General features: G+C 18.7%; 2 protein-coding genes across 2 annotated transcripts in view; both read right to left on the bottom strand.

Annotated features, from left to right (window-relative positions):
• LOC102678475 (luciferin 4-monooxygenase-like) overlaps positions 1–10,149 on the bottom strand; it is a 20,254-nt gene extending 10,105 nt beyond the window's left edge. The window contains exons 1-4 of the mRNA XM_006624650.2: positions 10,120–10,149; positions 9,888–10,016; positions 7,340–7,547; positions 3,940–4,418 (exon numbers count right to left, since the gene is read on the bottom strand). Of these exons, the coding sequence (XP_006624713.1) occupies positions 3,940–4,418; positions 7,340–7,547; positions 9,888–10,016; positions 10,120–10,149 (846 nt within the window). The remainder of the gene's footprint in view (positions 1–3,939; positions 4,419–7,339; positions 7,548–9,887; positions 10,017–10,119) is intronic.
• A 1,532-nt stretch (positions 10,150–11,681) lies between these two features.
• On the bottom strand, positions 11,682–13,776 carry LOC102679348. The gene is made up of 4 exons (XM_006624657.1): positions 13,692–13,776; positions 13,194–13,387; positions 12,202–12,344; positions 11,682–11,817 (listed from the first exon to the last, which is right to left on the bottom strand). The coding sequence occupies exons 1-4, from the start codon at positions 13,774–13,776 to the stop codon at positions 11,682–11,684; spliced, it is 558 nt and encodes a 185-aa protein (XP_006624720.1).
• Positions 13,777–18,480: the final 4,704 nt, after the last annotated feature.

The following is an 18,480-nucleotide window of genomic DNA, read 5'->3' as shown; positions in this document are numbered from 1 at the left end:
TTATAAATATTATATATTATTATAAAATATAATATTATATAAAAATTTATATTATAAAAGCACTTTTAAAATTTTGATTATCAGAACATTTATCTTTCTTATAAATTCTTTGCTATGAGAATCTTCTATAATCTGAACAATACACTTTGTATTGTCTATATACGTATAGTCTATGTTGTATTTACATATGTGTTTTTTTTATCATCGAAACAGAATTATCGAAATTATCAAAACAGATTTTCTTCACATTTCAATATGGTATTTGAAACATATATGATTTGAAATATATATGATGACAGAACTATATATATGTTAATAATGCCATTTAAATGAAAATAAATAAATGGATTGAAATAAATAAATTGATTGAAATAAAAATGAAGTTTTTAACAAATTATATTGGAAAATAGCAAGTACAAATTTAGTAGAAGAATATGATGGAAAATTAACGATGTATGATATAAAAAATAGAAAATAAGCAATAGAAAATTATTTAAAAATAAAAGATATTGACTAATTAAATATTTCTACTTCTCGAAAAATTTTCAAACTATCAAAAATGATAATTTAAATATATATTACTTTTTATTTATTTAAAAATAAAAAAATATTTATATCAATGAGAATGATATGTGATAAAGCTTGAGAAATTAATGAAAAATTAAAAAAAGATTTTAATTTTAAAAAAGTTAATAATGATTGAATTTAGTTAGTTCATAAAATTTAAATTATGTCATAATATTTATTGAATGGAAAAAAAACTTTCTATAAGTAAAGCTTCTTCTATGACTACAAAATTAATTTTAAAAAAATTTCTATGAGAAGAGAAATATGCATTGAAGAAAAATACTTATAATGTCGATGAAATAGTATTAATATAAGAAACATTATTACAAAAATATCTTAGTTTCATGCTGTGAGAAATTGATTTTTGATTGAAAAGTAAGATCGCATTATTATTACAAATGTCATCAATTACCAATAATATTGGCAAAAATAAGAATTCTCGATATTTCACAATACTAATAAAATACTAATAAGCGTTCTGTTTAGTAATTATTTATAAATAATTAATCTAATGTTCAGATAGATATGCTATTTTCGTTGAATAATTCTTAGCAGCAATTAAAAATAGACAATGAAAATATACGTATATATATGTATATTCCAATTATAATTATATATATTAAAATAGAATTTTCTCTCTATATTTATATATATATAATATATGATATATATATATATATATCATATTATGGTTTATTATTATTTACGGTTTTTAAAATAAACAAAAGAAACAATTAAAAATAAATATGTTATATTCATGAGAACATATATATAATATATGTATATATATATATATATATATATGTATATATAATATGTATATATATATATAATCCTTGATATGAAATAGATTTTTAAATCGTTATGAGTTTAATTATTAATTTTAAAACTTGGTTGATTTATTGTCCAAATTACTACCGAATATAAAATACAATTATATATCACGACAATATTTAATTTGACACATTTCTGTTTTATCAACTGAGAATACTATTTTAACATTGATTTTTGATTATTGATATATTCTTGTTATTAAATGTATATATTATATGCGAATTATAGTGAATTTGAAACTGCATTCATTCAAATAATAGTAAATTTATGAAATTGTCTTTTAAGCTGACCAATTGAAAAATTAAACAAATATTTATTTATAAGACAAATTCTTGTCTTATAAATGAAAATTCACAATTAAACATATATTTTTCTACTTCATAATTATCTATTATATTAATTTTTTCTAATTATATTAATGGTAATAGTTATATAACATTTTAGTTATGCTTATGTAGTATATAAAAAAAACAAAACTAAACATGAAAAGATAAGATTATTAGTTTATAGAGAAAAAGGAAAATATAAATGGAAATAAAAATTTTTTTACAATAAGTTGTTGTAATATTTAAAATATTAAAAAAAGGAATACGGAATTTGCAGAAAGATTCAAAATAAATTTAATTTGGAAAGCTTAAAAATTTATGTTTGAACAAAAAAAGAAAAGCATTGTTATATCAGGATCAGACATTGTAGCGAAAAAAAATTTTTTTTCATTTACTAGTGATAAAGAGATAAAACAAAATAGAGAAAAGAATTAAAATAGAGATCACTCAAGTAAAATCACATTTTATTTGAAGAAACTGGATTATAAGATAGAATATCTAGAAAGAAATTATATATTTCAGAAAGAAATGCTCAAAAATATTAAGAGTATTACAATAAGTCGGTCATATTTTGAAAGTTTATAATGAGCGATGGATTTAAATTTGAATTTCAATCGAATAAATGGAGATAATAATAATATGTATAGAGAAAAAATAAATTTAAAAAAAATATTATTATTTAAATTTTTATGTTATGGGATTGTTTCAACATAATATAAAAATTGAAGAATTAACAATTCGACAATATATTAAAATTAACAAAATATATAAAAATATTACGAAAATTTATTTCCATTAATTAAAAAATTCAGAAATAATAGAAACTATTTAAATATTTCAATATAAATGATCTAAAATATGTAAAAATCATTAAAAAATTTATCAAGAAAAATAATAATCTTTTTTTTATCATCACTTATTTTAAAAATTTTAATAATTTTCTTTTAAAAATTGTTCATTTTCCAAAAAATGATCGTGATTTTTCAAGAAATAATCCAAAAAATCGTCTAAATGACAAAATTTGGACTAAAAATTTATTTAAATATAATTGATAATATAATATATACTCAATTTTGATTTATTTTGAGTATTTTTTTATAAATATATCTCTTTGAAGTTATTCTATTTTTATTTTACATAAATAAAGATTTATTGAAATTTTTCTTGATGTAAGAAGAATCATAAATACATATTTATGATATAAATATATTTTTGTGTTACTAATCTTTTATTTGAAAATAAATTCGAATCTCAAATACGTATCATAATTATCTTAAATTAAATCGTAAATTTCTTTCTTATTGTCATCAAATTAAAGATAAATAAAAGAATTTCAAAGTTTTAAAATGGTATATCTCGGCAAAAAAATTATTAACTATGATTGATCATTTTCAATATTATTAAGAAGAGAATACTTTATATGAGTATAAGATATCCCAAAAATATGGGAATATCCGTAAATTAGAGATTTCTAACGTAATTTCAAGCAATATTGTTTTTTGTAAAAATTTCCATTATTATTTTATAACTTGTTAATTAATTACGGAACGCATAGCTTAGTCAAATAGTGACGACAGTATTAATTATGTATCGCCAAGCATATAGAAATAAATCGAAACAATATATCGAAGAAATTATGTTGAATATTTATAATTTATAATTTATTCATTATTTGTGATATAATTTAATATAATTTTTTATTGATAATAAAATTTTATCTATAATTTATAATAACAATATATAATTTATATATAATAATTTTTATTTTATTATATAAAATTTATTCAATATACTTCCACATATTGTTTCTGTTTGACAGCATATAATTGCTATTATCATAGCTACGAGATTACGTGCTTTCTGATTAGTCAATTTTTTATTAATAATTCATTAACAAAATTGTAAAATTTTTGCAAAGGAAAATATTAATTGAAATTAATTCAGAATTCTTCTTATATTTTTAAGATATTTTGTATATGTAAATTACATTGAGAAAATGAGTTTTGAGAAAATTTTAAAATATGCTATCATTTTATTTGATAGAAATTGTATTACAATGACATGATAATTTATTCTTAACTTTAAATTTTTTAAAGATTTCTTTTACCATGATTAAAAAAATATATATGTATAATTCGTTGATTATATTATGTATATTATATTATGTATTTGTATTATAAATTGAATTAATAATAATATTCTTAATAAATACCTTATATTTTTCAATTATTTCGCAAGCAATCTTCTCATTGAATTCTGGTGCGCTTATTTTTTTGATATGGAAATAAATACTTTTGAGATTAAGCAACGATCCACTGATCCAGTACAAAGGAGTAAACCATAATTGTACTTGAATACCATAAGGAAAACCTTCCCTTAGTTCCATAATATTCAAAATTGACTTATGTGAAAGTTGTACGCCTTTAGGCATACCCGTTGTTCCAGATGAAAACATGATCAAACAAGTATGTGAAGGATCGTCAATATCAGTACATTGAAAATTAGCTATAGTTGATTTATCATGATATTTCAATGTCTCTGAAAAAGGCATTATGCCCGGATAATAGCCGAAACACACCAGTTTTGTGTGATGAAGTTCGATTTTCGCCGCTTCCAGTGCGATTTCCGCTGATCCCTCATTCACGAAAATTACTTTTGGTTGAGATAATGTTATAAAATGTCGTGCCATATCTATAAAGTTATATTTCATTTATTTTGAAACTATATAATTGAAATCTTTCACAATTGAAATATATTAAATATATATAATTACATATATTATATATGTTATATAATATGATTATTAAATTAATATAATTTTTTTCTATTTGCCTTTATTAACGTATGATTCTTGTTATATCTTGATTTTTTTCTTTTTTAATAATTGCTTTTAAATCAGATAATTTGTATATAAATTACATATACATTTTTCTTTATTTCAATGATTTTCAATTTATCAATTTTTAGAATCAAATCAAACTATATATAACTATACTATTTTATGATCTATGCAAATATTTTTGCATAGATTATTCTAAAGAAGATATCGTAAAAATCGTAAAATTTGATAATCGTAAATGAATTATAATTGAAATTCAAAAAAAATTGAAACAATTTAAAAATTCCACGAGATATGTATATCGAAAATAATCACATATTTCTAAAAATACAAGTAAATAATTTTTTAATTATTTTAATTTAATTAAATTAAATTTTTTTTTGAAGATCGAAAGTGTTAAGTTTTAATTCGTTATAATTAATTTGTGATAATTTCGAATTTTAATTTCAAATGAAATATAAAACAATGCAAAACAATTATAAATGCAGCTTTATTTTTATATAATTTAATGTTTTTTTAAATATTATAGTTTGATGATTGTATTTGAAAAACATGCATTTTTTGATTGATATTAAAGGAGTTAAGTGAATCCTGAATATAGAATCTTAACTTCAAATCTTTATTAATTTTCAAAATATTAATAAAAAACTTTTGATATAATACATTAAATTTTATCTATATGTGCATATTGGTAATGTATGCGTCAATTGCGACTGTTTATCTATTATTTCTATAAACATATTGTAGCGAATAGCAAATGTATAAATCGATTTCCTATTTTCTTATAAATTATGACTGAGACTTAAAATGTCTCAAATTCACTTAGATATTTTATAGATTCGAAGAATCGAAATTATGGAATTGGCAATGAATATTTTCTATCTATCATTATAATTATAATCTATAAGAAATTTTTATTATATATAAGAAAATATAGAAAATAGATTATAAGAAAATAGATTTTTCTTATAAAATAAAATCAATCTACTTGTTATATTTTGAATGCTATTTATATATTATATAATTACGATATGTTTATAGAATAGAAAAATGATCACATTATGCTAATATACATTGCAAGAATATGCACATATAAACAAAATTTAATGTATTGTAGTAAAAGTTTTTTTAATATTTCGAAAATTATAACAATAAAGATTTGAAATTAAAATTTTATTCAAACATCCTTTCCTTTTTTCTTTTCATCTCAAATTTTTAGTTTGTTTGGAATGAATATCTCAAATTTGATATTTTTTCAATTAAAAATTTTTCATTAAAAAGAAATATGTAGTTTATAAGTATGTAGTATATTTAAATATGTAGAAAGTCATAAAGAAATTTTTAATATTATGATAAATTACATCCAAACAATGATCTATATTTCCATTATTCAAAGTTAAATTGAAAGAGTTTAAAAATTTACAATTTGTATTTATTATTATACATATGTACCGTATAAAAATCGAATTCTCAAGTATTCACACAACTAAACACATAGGTAAAAAGATTAAGTTTCTAGTTCCAATAATCTCTTCCAGGCCCATTTGTATAGAAGTAAAACTTTTCTTCAGAAAATATATGAAATCGTAAATTAAAAATTTGATGATGTATGATGTTTTCAAATTACAATTCTTTTCTCAAACTATAATACTTATATAACTTTTTATTACATCAATTATGAAAATGATTCGAAATTATTAAATGTAACGAAAAAATTTAAAAATTTAAACAGGCTTAAATTCTTTTTGTAGTATATAAATGAGAAAATTTTTTCTTTTTTATCTTAAAGATTCGATAGAAAAGAAACAAATATTGTGTTAATAATTGATATTTTGAATTTACGTTTATTTTTTGCATTCCAATCATTCTTTTGCTTTATTGCTTTATTTTATTTCGATTGTTTTCAGCGATTTATTTATAGATATGATAGATTAATAATGAGAATGTGATATGTGATTCGAGGCAATGAATTAATTTGATTCGTCACTAATTTATAATCTCAGTATTGTAGATATATTATATTCATTATTACATATTTGATATAAAAAAGGAATATTAATAATCTTTCGACTGATTTTAAATTATGAAAACCAACTATTTTTAAAATGTTTCTTATCATTATTTGCACTTGATATCGATAATTAATTAATATAATATTTTCTTTGATGACTTGTTAAAAAATTCTACATCTTCGATGATTTTTATAAGTTTGAAACATATTATTAAGAACGATATTAAATATTTTTTTATGATATACAATATACGATATACAATATATATAATATATATATAATTATACATTTATTATAAACCTGATTATAATTATATATATATATAATTATAATCAGGTTTAATAAAAGTTATATTTAATATAATATTTAATATTTTCTACATTATATTGAATTAGCCGATTTAGATCTGATTTAGATTTATTCAGAAATCAATGTAAGATCACATATTTATAATGTTTATATTGTAATAAAAATTATGTTTTTTCATAATAAAACATATATATCGATTAACATTATATTGACTTTTTTAATTATTTGCATCCGATCATTCTTTTATGACTTTTCTTATGTTTCTTATTTGTACATCTCATTTTTTAAACTTATTAAAATTCATGAAGAGATCGATATTCAACAAGTTGTTTTTCTTTGTATATTTGTTTATCATATAATATTGTTAAATATAATAATAAAAAAATAAAAAAAAGGCAATTGTAAATTAAATAATTTTGTTATTTAAATGTCTTTTATGATTAAAGATTTACCAATGTTCATTAGATGATCCCATGGATTGACAATGGCACCTAGATAGAGTGTAGCAAGAAAAGGAATTATACAATCGCGGTGATTGTGTGTACAGATTGCGACAATGTCGCCTTTTCTCACTCCATGTTTCTGCATCCAAAGTCCACATTTTATTGTCCGATCGCATATATCGGAAAAATTATCTTCGATTCCTGAAATCGCGTCAACCTAAAAAGTTCGATTATTTGAATAATTGATTGGACAAAAATCAAAGTCAAAAAGCTATTTCCAAATATAGAATCTTTAAATGTAGTTTTTCAATTTTATTTTATACTTCTAATGAATTTGCAAAAAAACTACTTCATTTTTGATTTTGATAATTTTTAAATATATTATATATATTATATAAAATTTAAAATTTTTTCTATATAATAAATGATTAATTTTAGTTTTGAATTATTTGCAAAAAAAGATTGCTATAAATTCATCGAATATACATAAACAAATGATAACGTAAATGTCAACATACGATTGTCATTTATTTATTATTTATAATATAATAGATTATAATACTATCCAAAATATATAATAGAGAATTATATTTCATTATTATATTTCATTATCATATAATAATAGTAATATAGTAGTATTTAAACAATTCTCAGAAAATCAAATTTAAATTATTGTAATATTCAACGTTATTTTTAATCTAGTATTTTTCCAAATTTTTCTAGTATTTGACATGAAAATTAGAAATAATAATGTTACCTAAGCCAAATAAAAACATACACTTTCTTCATATAAACCGATTTCTTTCCTAACAATATTTAAATTATTAAAAAAAATATTCTTAATAATTCTAATTAAAATTATAAGATAATCAAGAGCTAATACCGAATCAGTTGGCTTTAGAAACTGAATGAAACGCACAATTGAACAAGTCCATAATATAATTAATCATGATTATTTTGAAAACAAAAATACATATTTTAGATAAAAAATATATATATATAAGATTTGGCATAAAGACTTAGTATAAGTATAAGTCTAATATAAAATAACAATTTCCAAATGTAATTTATTAATTATTAAAATTTTATCGAAATAATATATATATTATTATAATTATTATATATATTAATAAGAATATATATTACTTAAAATTAAAATTTATAAATTCACAAATACTCATTGTAAAAGAGAAAATATAGTGACTATGCAACAATAAAAATAAGTGAACTAACCAATCAATATTTGATATAATGATAAGAATATTGCAATTATAAGAAAATTGTAAAACAAACATCTGCAGGATCCATAAAGATAGAATAAAATAATGATACAAAAAATATAAATATTCTGAAACTTCATTGAAAATAGCATTCACATGTTTCTCCTAATTTCTTCAAATCGTTTTTGCAGAATACAAAAATAAAATATAAAATAATCGAAATTATAAATATCAAAAATGATATTGATATTTATTTGTAATTTCGATTAGAAGAATTCGCGGAATATCCAAACTTTTTGATTTGAGATATTTTAAACTCATAGTCTCTAACCAAGTAGATGTTTTAATTCATCGTTATACATTTTATTTGTCTGCTATCATAATGTGTTTATATTAAGAGAATGATAATCAAGCTAACGTATACGTAGCAAATATTTCGAAAACTAAGACCAACTGAACATGCAAAAGAAAAAAATTCTTTAAATTATTAATTTTTACAATTTATTATTATTATTTTGTTATTTTATATAGAAATTAACAAGAACTTTTGTATTCTAAATAATTAATTCTAATTTTTTAATTAATTCTAATTATTCTAATTTTTAATAATATATTATATATATAATTATAAATAAAAATAATTATTTTAATGATTAAATTTATCTTTTATTATATTTTATTTTCTATATTAAATATTTTTCTGTATTATATTTAACATGTATATGATGTTAACTCTAACAAAGATGTCTTTCAGACATCACTGATATCAACATTCTAAATATCCTTGTTAAATCTTTTGCATTCAATTTCAAGCATGTTATTCTAAGTATGCAATCAAATTGAATTGCTTTTAGATATTCTTTGAATCCTTAAATGTGAATTGTTTATATTAAAAAAAAAATAATATAACTAATATTACTTAATTAGTTACATTAAAACGATAAAAAAAATTGCTAAATAATAAATGAATAAAGATTAATATATTCAATATCAAAAGAATTTTAAAGGACCGATTCTAAAAGTAAAAATAAATAAGGAAAATAAATATAAAAATTGATATACAAAAAAAAACTCCTTTGTTAAGATTTATTTACTAAGATTTTAAGCAATAAAGTCGCATTAGAAAATGAGGGAAAAATAGAATGCAGTAGATAGCAATAACAAAAGGACTCTCATTCATTTTATTCTATCTAATGCAAATTTTAATTTCTTATAATTTAATATAAGCCTTAATAAATATTTTTGTATTTGTTTCAATTTTTAGAACTAATCTTTCAAAAATATCCTATAAATATATTAATATCTTATATAAAATAAATTCAAAACAAAAAATATACCTGCCAAATAAAGTTTGGTTTGCTTCTAAAAGTGTCGAATATTAATTTCCCTACGCTAGTATATCCATTATCATTCAATATCACTTTTCCTTTCAGCATGTTGTTTTCAATTGTAAACATTAATTCTGTCTAATTAAAAATATAATGTAATATAATATAATCAAATCATAATAATATATATTGAAGAAAAGTCAAAAATACTTGTGAATTATATATTCTTTATATGTCTTACATTACTATCTTTCTTTTCATCGATGCACATATTGATGATTGTTATAAAAATTACACTAAAAAATCAGAATAAGTTGATTTTAATTTATCGAACAAAGCACTACAAGTATTTGATGTTTATTAAGCAACAAGGAAAATTTTTCAAGTTTTTTATTGATATATGTCGTTCTCCCTCCTTGTATTCGATATGTATGTTATAATACTATGACTTGCATTAATTTTTTGTAATAAAATTCTTTATATTTTGTTGATAATATTTAATTTATATTTTGTTGATAATAAATAATTCAAATCAAATATTATTTTTTTATTTTTATTTTTTAATAAAAATGTTTTTTAATAAAACATTTCTTATAATTTTTTAAACTTTAATATTTTAGTGACATGAATTTATTTTTATATTTATTTATATTATCATTTATATTTATATATATATATATTTTTCAAAATATTAATTTTTTTAATTTTAAAAATATTAATAAAATATTTTATATTAAATAATTTTGAGTGTGTGTGTGTGTGTGTGTGTGTGTATGTGTGTGTGTGCATACATAAGAGTATGTATATATGATTATTACTGAATATATGTAAAAATGTAAAAATGAAAATAATATAAAATAAAATAACTTAACAAGATAGTTAAATAGATAATATTTATATCAATATATAAATATATCAATTTATATAGATATATCAATTTAATTATTATCATGTAATTCTCGAAAATTGTTCTCAAAAACATGTGGCAAATGGATATCGCGTTGAAACTACTAATTTAATTTTCAATGTCAGATAATCACTTTCAATAATCTGTTTTAAAAAATATTCTTGAAAATAATTTACAGTATTGAAAATAATATTCTCAAGAGATTATATTCTCTCAAATAATTCTCTTAATTTGTTCTAAAATATTTTAAAATATTCAATTTTATTATGTATGCATATTGTAAAAAAAATATATCATTAATTATATCATTAATATGTAATATAGAACCTTGATTATTGAATTTATTTAGGAAATCTCGTTTGTTGTATTCCTATCGGACGTATCTACTACTACATATTACAAAAGAAAGGATGATGTACAACATATTAACATCATAATTTCATAATATTCATATAAATTCATAAGGAAGATAAATAAATGTAAATAAATACATTATAAGCTGTTAATCAGATTACGATTGATTATTTCTTTTTTTGATGGTGAATTTCAATATTTGCACAGTTTTCGTGCAATAGTAGAAATTCTACTATATTTACAATTGACGATTAATCAACAATAATGATATTCCTAGATGTCATAATTCTCTAATATGCTATCATGATATAACAATCTTCAATTATGACTTTTCAATTTTCAATTATAGCTTTACGTTATTTATTAGTGACGTAACATAATTAATAACGTATTATAATAAAAACTATTGTAATTATTAAGTAAAACAATAGAACAAAGAAAATTATCAATTCTTGCATCACTATTCCATATTATTCCATGCTAAATATTTGTTGAATCATATAAAACAATACATTTAATTTATTGCAGTCGATTTAATGATTTCAAATTAGTTTCTTATCTCCTTTCTTTTCTAATCTTAAAGCTTTTCGTTCTTCCACTTTTTTACGCAATGCATCTATTTTTGATGAAGTAATATGTTGAAATTGTTGTTGTGGTTTTGATAATGATTTGTCATATCTGAAAACAAGTAAATGATTCTTATAATATATTTTTTTATAAAAAATTATTTTTTAAATTTTTACTAATTCTTCTAATATGTTAGACTTCTTTAAAAATAAATTATATTTTTTTAATTATATTAAAATTAATCAATTATCGAATTATCAAATCATAAATTATTTATTAATTTCGTCAAAATTTTTTTTTGGTATAAATTTTGTATTATAAAATATAAATATATATAATGCAACAATTTTTTTCTTTGTTTTTATTAATTTTTAAATTTTATTTATTAGATTTATTTTATAACTTACTAATTTTATTTATATTATAGTTATCAATAAAATTGTTGTTCTGTATTTTTTTACAATCATTATAATTAATAATGATTTTATAACTAACTTATTTGCTTTATATTCTTCGAGTGCTTTGCGTGTATCTCTGATTAAATTTTTCTGCCTTTCACGTTCTCGATTAATGATACATTTTCTATTTTTGATCTCTTCGTCTAATTTCATTTTCATCCAAAATAATCTCTCTTTTAGCTAAGAAAAAAAATGATTGATATAATAATATAATAATTTGACTGAAATTTGCTTTATTTTTCATTAATTTTTTTATCTAATTTTTATATCAATAAATTTTTGACGAGTTTTGATGAAAAATATGTTTTAATTTTAGAAATTCATGATATTAGAAAAAAATGTTTCTGAAAACAGATTATTGATATATATATGTTAATAAATATATACATATAATTTAAATATATACATGATAATAAAATAATAATAAATCGATAATTATATAGGATATTAATACAGGATATTAATATATTCGTACGATGTTATAAAGAGTCAATTTTAAAAACTAAAATGAAGACAAATGTCAGTATACAAAAATATCGATCAAGATTAAAATAGAATGAGATCGTTCTATCTTCGACTTCTAACATTGACTTGATAGAAATGTTCTATCAATCAGATAATGTAAATTTCTTTTTTCAACATATACTATATGTTCCAATATATATTTTAATATATAAGTATATTTCAATATATATGTTGTAATTATTAATTAAATTTTTACTAAAATTTTTATTACAAATTAAATTAAATATTTAAATTTAGATATTTTGCAAAACTTTAATCCAAAACCAATATAGGAACATATTAAAATTATATTTAAACATATTCATAATTTTTAATATTTGAATTTTTAAAGTTAAAATTGGAATTCATTCGTCAAAAATTATTAATAAATAAAAAAATACATAAAAAAACTATTGAGAAATAAAAAATTTATATAAAATCTCCTAAAATAAACTTCAACTTAATAATATAAATAAATAATAGTTAATAGTTTATTATTGTTAATTGAATAAAAATGATATGAACTTCCATCAAAGACATTTCGCAAAGAAGACCGAAGCCATTTGTTTCAGTTGGATCGAAATCCTTAAAGGATAATTCTCGTAAAGATTGAATTGTTCTAATTTCTTGGATTAATTTGATTTTTCTTTGAATTTCATTCTCTCTTTGCTTTATCAATTGAGCTTTCAATTGCCGAGATTCTTCGGTAACTTCTGCAGCTAATCCGAAAAATTATTGGCATTTCATTAAACTTTGTTTTAAAATAAATAATAATTAAATAAATATTTCTAGCAATTATTTAAAAAAAATTTTTAGAAATTTATCACAATATTCTTTAAATATTTTTTGTAATATTGTATTATAAAAAAATCTTCTTTGTATTTTTAATATTTTTCTTTTTTGTATTAAAAAATTCTTGTATATGTATACAATAATTACAGTTATTATTTATTAAAATTATAATTACAGTAATTATTTATTAATATCTATGACAAAGTAAATGTTTAAAAATTTTAAATATACCTCTTTGTTTTTTTTCATCAATCATAATATTGAAAGCTATGCGAGAAGCTTGTTCGATTTCACGGCATTTTTCAACCATTTCCATTACTTCTTTATTATGGTTTTCTCTCCATTTCTCTAATTTTTCATAAATTTTTTGTTTCTATGAAAACAAAACAATAAATTTATTGTATTCAGAAATAATTATTATTTTGTAAAATAATATTTTGTGATTCAATATTATATATTATACGTATTTCAATATTATATATAAATAATATTTTATTTATCACAAGAATTAAATTTATTTGCGAATTATTTTTAAAAAAAAGTTGAAACAAATAACATGATGTTGTTATATCTTTAATTAATTTATAAAAATGAAAGAAAACTTTTACGAATAACATATTTTCTAATGGATAATTCCATACAACATGTGGCCACTGAATATAATACGGATATTAAATATTTAACATTTGGGTATGGTATATGCTTATAATATATTATTTAGAAAGTTGAAATTAAATGACAGATAAATCAAGATTTTAGCACTATTAAAAAATATGTTCTTTTAGGAACAATATATCTAAAAATCTAACTATGAAATGAAGAAAAGAGGAGAATAATTATTCAGCACTTAATCCAAAACTTAAAATTATCAAAAAATAAGAACAAATAAACTAACGAAAACTCAAAATTTTCAAATTTGTCAAAAAAAAATTTGTCAAAATCATGATTCACAAGTCAATACGTTTTCTTGAAATATTAACTCATAACTGGTATCGTGGAGTCTAGTATATTTTCATACATTTAATTTTTTTATAAAAAAAACTATAAATTTAAAACATGTAATATTATTCATGTAAAAATGAATAATGTTAATTAAGGCTAGAATGTTTATTAATTTTAAATATATTTAAATAAATTGCGTGCTATTGACAAAGCAATATAATATGATTCCTTACCATATAAAATATATCAAAATATATATATACATATATATAAAGGATGGAAATGAATGTGCAGAATAATGTATCTATAGAAAAAAATCTTCAATTTGAAAATTCAAAAATACAAAAGTAAATTTTGCGACATATAAAGTATGTACAAACCATTAATATATATACACACATATATAAACATATATATATTCATAAACAGTTTTGGAAAATCGATTTTAGAAATCCAAACAAATGCAAAAATTAATATTTAAAAATAATTGAGGTTTATTTATTAAATTATAAAATAATTAATAATACAAAATTAAATTGCTTTAAAAATATATATATGTATAGTTAATCTTATAAGTATTCGTATTTATTCATTTATTTAAGCAATATTTTCTTATATTTTTTTATATTTTTAAATGCACATTAATGGATATATATATTATATTAATTAAGTATTCATATAAATTTTATTGCAAAATAACGACTTAGCAAAACAAATTTAGCAAAACAATAAAATTAAATAAACTATTACAAAATCAACAAATATTCATATTATAGAAATTTTGTGAACGTGGAATCAAAATATTTACAGAATTCCAAGTTATCTCCTAGAATTGTTATTTCTACTCCATATTTACTATTGTTAATAATAATTGATCGAAAATAGAAAAGAAAAAGAAATCATTTGAGAAATTAAAAAAAATGTGACAATTGTGATAACATTTGTATAATGTTTTAAAAATAAGTGAATATGAAAACTTGCCAAAAAATTTTATGAAAAGTTTCTATTATACAATAAAATAATATATAAAAAATCATTAATTAATAAAAAAAATTGAATGAAGTTGTTAGAGTTCGCAAAAAAATACATTGATAGAGATATAAGCTTCTGGAAATTTATTTTTTCAGATGAAAACAAATTTAATATATTTGGATGGATATATTATGGTATAAAAACAATCAAATATGGAACTCGATTCAAAAAATTTAAAACTAATAGTTAAGCATAAAGAAGGCTCTGTCATATGTAATATGAAGATGTATAGTTGTTTGCGGCATCGGTGATTTAATTTTCATTGGAGGAATAATGAATGAGAATACATAATTTAAATATTTTAAAAAATCATCAAATGCTTCTAAATTACAATTAGAAAATAATTACTTTTTTTAAAATGAAAATCTAAAACATAAGATTTTTATAGTCAAACATATTTTATAATACATTCTTTTTGGAAATACTCTTGCCTTAATATAAATCTATGATTAGCTTTAATAGGTATAATAAGTTCTATATAAAAATATATATATAATATATATTTATATATAAAAATATTGAACATTTCTGAGCGGAAAAAAGATTGAGAAATCAAGAGAGAACCAATAAAGAGATATTAAAAAGAAAATTTAAGAATATTTGAAATAATATAGAAGAAATAATTACTAAAAAAATAATATATAATATATAATATTTTATTATTTGCAAAGTATTATTAGATGTAAAGATGCCCCAACAAAATTAATAATTATAAAATTATTTATATTTTTTATAATAACTAAATAAGTACGAATACTTGTAAAATGTTAATTTTATAATAATTTATTTAAATTTATTATTTTATACTAAAATTTATTTTACAATAAAATTTATATGAATGAAAAGTTTATTTAATATAACATATAAATTTAAAATTAATGAATAAAAAAAAAAATATGAGACTGATGTATATGTAGATGTTATACAAAGCAAAATGATGCGATGGTATGACAAATATAAAATCATTTCACATTATCTGATTTAATGATTTAATGTAAACTTAAATTGCTTATAAAATTATAATTTAATAAATAGAGTTTCAATCAAAATTTTTATATACTAACTTTCATTTATATTTATTTTGATCTTTAAATCATCATTATTTTGATCTTAAAATTAATTATTTAAAAAGTTTTTTGAAACATACTGTATTGTATAAATACGTATGCATTTCTTTTTTCTATCTAAATTCTATAGAATAAAAAATAATTTTCGAAAATTTTCAAGTCAAAAAGATTTATCAATTGCATTTGCAACAATTAGAAAAATGTAATAAACAAAAAATTTATATTTTTTTCTATAATTTGTTTTTTTTATGTTTTTTATGTTTTTTAATTGTTAAATAAATTGTTATTTTATTTTTATTTAATAGTTAAAATATTTATAAAACAAATTAATTTATGTTTTTTACAAAATAATATCTTTATGTTTTTCGATTATTTCTTATATGGTTATTTTATATTTCTTAATTATGTTCATCGAAAATTTATAGAAGTTCATTATATCATATGTAAGTTGCATGAAAAAAATTGTTTCTAATATTTATTAGAAAAAATATTAGAAAAAATATAATAACAAAAAGATTGATATTAAATATTTTATATTAACATATAATAGATATTAATGAATACATAATAAATATAATAAGATATTTTGAATAATATTTATTTATGTCAGGCAATGGATATATAATAAATATATAAACAAAATAATTTTTTGATAATCTAAAATGATTTTTTCTTATTCATTTAAAATTATATATATATATATATATATTCGCCTTGCAAACAATTAGTTTTTATATTTTTAATTTTTAATTTCATCTTTTTTAAAATTATAATCATCGTTCTTAACTTTTATTTAAATTTTAAGCGTCTTGTTGGTCAAAATTTATCTTGTTAGTTCAAATTGAAAGCTATAGACAGAAACTATTATAATTGATTAATTATAACGTTATACTCAATAGAGAAAATTCGATAAAAAACGTTAATCTTTCTATCGCCTGTTATTAAATCAAAAATTAGTAAAAAAATTTCAAAAATGATTTATATGTTCATCATAATATTAATTCTAAATTCAATAAAGAATCTTTGTAATTTTTAATTAGCGTTTTTATAAATAAAATTATTATTATTTAATTTCATTATTATTATCATAATTTATTATTATAATTATTATTATAATTTTTGTTTTTTCATGTTATTATTGCGTTAATTTTTGATATTTGCAAAATAAGATTGCTATTATTTCATAGAACTTCTCTTACACATTTGTAGCTGCATAAACATAAATATACGATTATTATTTGTCTATATTATTTTTATAATAGAATTATGCTAATTGAATTAACATATTAACTACCAACTATGAAATAACTTGTAGTATTTTGCATTATTGCCTAGGACAACTACGAGTTATTTCGTAGTTTGATTACTTGCCATATTTGTACACGAATTAACTCGTAGTTAGCTTTCGCGAAGATTTTTCTGTTATATAAATCAATTATGATGTAATTCGCAATTCAAAAAAACACATTCTTCTATGCTTTTTGATGAATACTATGTACTGTAATAGGAGATTTTAATAATATAATATGATTAAATTAAATTGGCTTTTTACACTGGAATCCTGAAAAGTACCATAGTAGTCAACGTATTAAATCATAATTTAGTACATTTTTATTATAAAGTAATTGAAATGAATGAATTTTAAAAATTTCAATTAATTCAATTGCTAATTATTTTATCATCATTATAATTGTAATTTAATTATAATATAATTAAAATATATTAACAATGTAACAATGTAATTAAAATTCAACAGTTTAGAACTGAAAAAAAAATATTAATATTTAACTTTACCATATATAAAAAATTTTTTTTTTCTTTTTTCTATTTAATGAGTCATAATATATGATTTATTTTTTTAATACATAATATATTGTAAATGTGAATTATATTATTTTTTAAATATATGTCTAAATTGAAATATATAACATGAAAGACAAGAATTTATAAATAATAATAATATTTATCACTAATACTAA

The sequence above is a fragment of the Apis dorsata genome, unplaced genomic scaffold, assembly GCF_000469605.1.
Source record: "Apis dorsata unplaced genomic scaffold, Apis dorsata 1.3 scaffold_1088, whole genome shotgun sequence".
Classification (NCBI taxonomy): Eukaryota; Metazoa; Arthropoda; class Insecta; order Hymenoptera; family Apidae; genus Apis; species Apis dorsata.
The sequence above is the reverse complement of the archived record's forward strand: the minus strand, read 5'-3'. Positions and strand labels throughout refer to the sequence as shown.